This window comes from Strongyloides ratti, scaffold srae_scaffold0000080, assembly GCF_001040885.1.
Source record: "Strongyloides ratti genome assembly S_ratti_ED321, scaffold srae_scaffold0000080".
Taxonomy (NCBI): domain Eukaryota; kingdom Metazoa; phylum Nematoda; class Chromadorea; order Rhabditida; family Strongyloididae; genus Strongyloides; species Strongyloides ratti.
Genome location: NW_020171598.1, coordinates 1 through 1,956, shown reverse-complemented (window position 1 = coordinate 1,956; position 1,956 = coordinate 1). Strand labels below are relative to the sequence as shown.

Sequence of the window (1,956 nt, the reverse complement as noted above, 5' to 3'; positions counted from 1 at the left end):
ATAAATAATTTAGAAAATATAAATTACACATCATCAAAAGTTTTTTAATAAATTTTTAAAAAAAAGTAACTTTTAACAATTAAATTAAGTTAAGAAATTATTTTGTTTTTAAAAATTATGAAAAATTTATGTTCTTTAAATGATTTGATTATAAATAGTACTAGGTTGTATTTCTTTATACATTATTCTAAAATATCTTGACGGAGTCATACCACTTGTAGATATAAGTACATAATTATCTTCAGATATAAAAGTTCCGTTTCTTCCAAAATTACATAAAATTATTCCAGAAACAGATTTATCTTTTTCAAATCTTATATTAACATAACCATTAATACTATTTCAATTCATATCAGTAAAATGTTCAGTGCCATAGAAATAATAAGACAATTCAATTAGTGTTCCAGGTTTTGATGTGATATTATAATCACAAAAATTAGTTAATTTGATTTAAAATCTTTCGGATCTTTTACGTGTCAACAGATATGTAAAACGATATCCGGATGATAACTTTCTACTAAAAAATTGACAATATTTATTCAGTAAAATATTTTATGTACGTAGAAGCATTGAAATAAAATGAATTCAAAGTTATACTATTTTTGCATTGAAATGATTCATCAAAAATTTTGTACAAAAATGTATTTTTATTAAAGAAACAATATTCGGATTTAATAAATATGACGGTAATCGTAAATAATTTTTTCATTCTTGAATTTTTAATAGTTTTTTTATCTACAGAAAAATTTTATTCAGTCAAAGTTAAAACATTAGTTTTCAAATAAAAGAGATTATAGTTTTCTTCATCTTCCATATTTTTTTTAGCATATGGCAAAAACCTTGATTCTATATTATTTTTGTAAACTATAATGTAGTCATTTCTATCTGGTATGCTATGCTCAAAAATAAAACCAAGACCATATAATAACCATCTCAATAACTCAGTTGTTTTGACATCTTTATCTCTTAAATAAATAAATTGACATTCATCTGCGTTAAGTTTTTTACCAAGATAAGTTCCATAATCATCGTTACTTAATTATAAACAAAAACCTTTTTTTTTAATTTGATTATCCATTATTTGATGTTCTTTAAATGTAAAGCATGTTGTAGTATTAAATTTGTCAATTACATTGTACAAACGAGAAAATCTATTTATTGAATAACATATTTTATAATATATTATAGACTAATCCCATAAATTACTATTTTTATCAATGCTACACTTTTATTTCTAAAAGTAATGTTTTGAGATACAAATGTCAAAGATATAATTTGTTTTATAATTATGGATAAAATAAAATTAAAATAAACATTTATTTTATCAATAAATATACAAAGCTTACCTCAAAAGGTCTTACTGGAAATATATTAATTAATAAAATTTATATGTTGATTAATTTTTTTCTATCAATGATTAATATTACAAAAATAATAATCATAAAATCCATTATATTAAAAAATTTTTTTCATCTGTTTAAATTAAAATTATTATTTTAGACAATTTTGTTAACAAAAATTTGTTGTTTTTTATAAACATATTTATGAGAAAATATAGACAATTTTAATCATAAATTGAATAAAAAAAATTAATATTTAAATAATTAAATAATTGTTTTAAAAAATATTTAACTGATGATAATTTATTGTATTATAAAAAGATTATAATAATTGTGATTATTATAAAAATTTGTATAAATAATAAAAATAGTTAAAAAAAATATTTACAAATTTCATAAGACATTCTTAAATTATATAAAAATAATTATTTAGTCAAAATAATTTTATAATTATTTCAAATATTACTGTTTTTTTTTCTATTTAATTATTTTTGTTTATATATACGATTTCAATAAATTTAATAAATTTTAATACTTAAGATAACAGATGATTTTAATAAAAGTTTGTTAAATTATATTTTTTTTTATATAAATAATATGTTGAATATATTTTAAA

General features: G+C 17.8%; 1 protein-coding gene across 1 annotated transcript; it reads right to left on the bottom strand.

The window, feature by feature from the left end:
* Positions 1 to 135: 135 nt before the first annotated feature.
* Positions 136 to 1,036, bottom strand: SRAE_0000529800 (Metallopeptidase, catalytic domain-containing protein; the record flags this gene model as incomplete). The annotated part of the gene is made up of 2 exons (XM_024646765.1): positions 136 to 337; positions 840 to 1,036. Coding segments are annotated over 2 exons (399 nt in total), but the record flags the coding sequence as incomplete, so codon positions are not given.
* Positions 1,037 to 1,956: the final 920 nt, after the last annotated feature.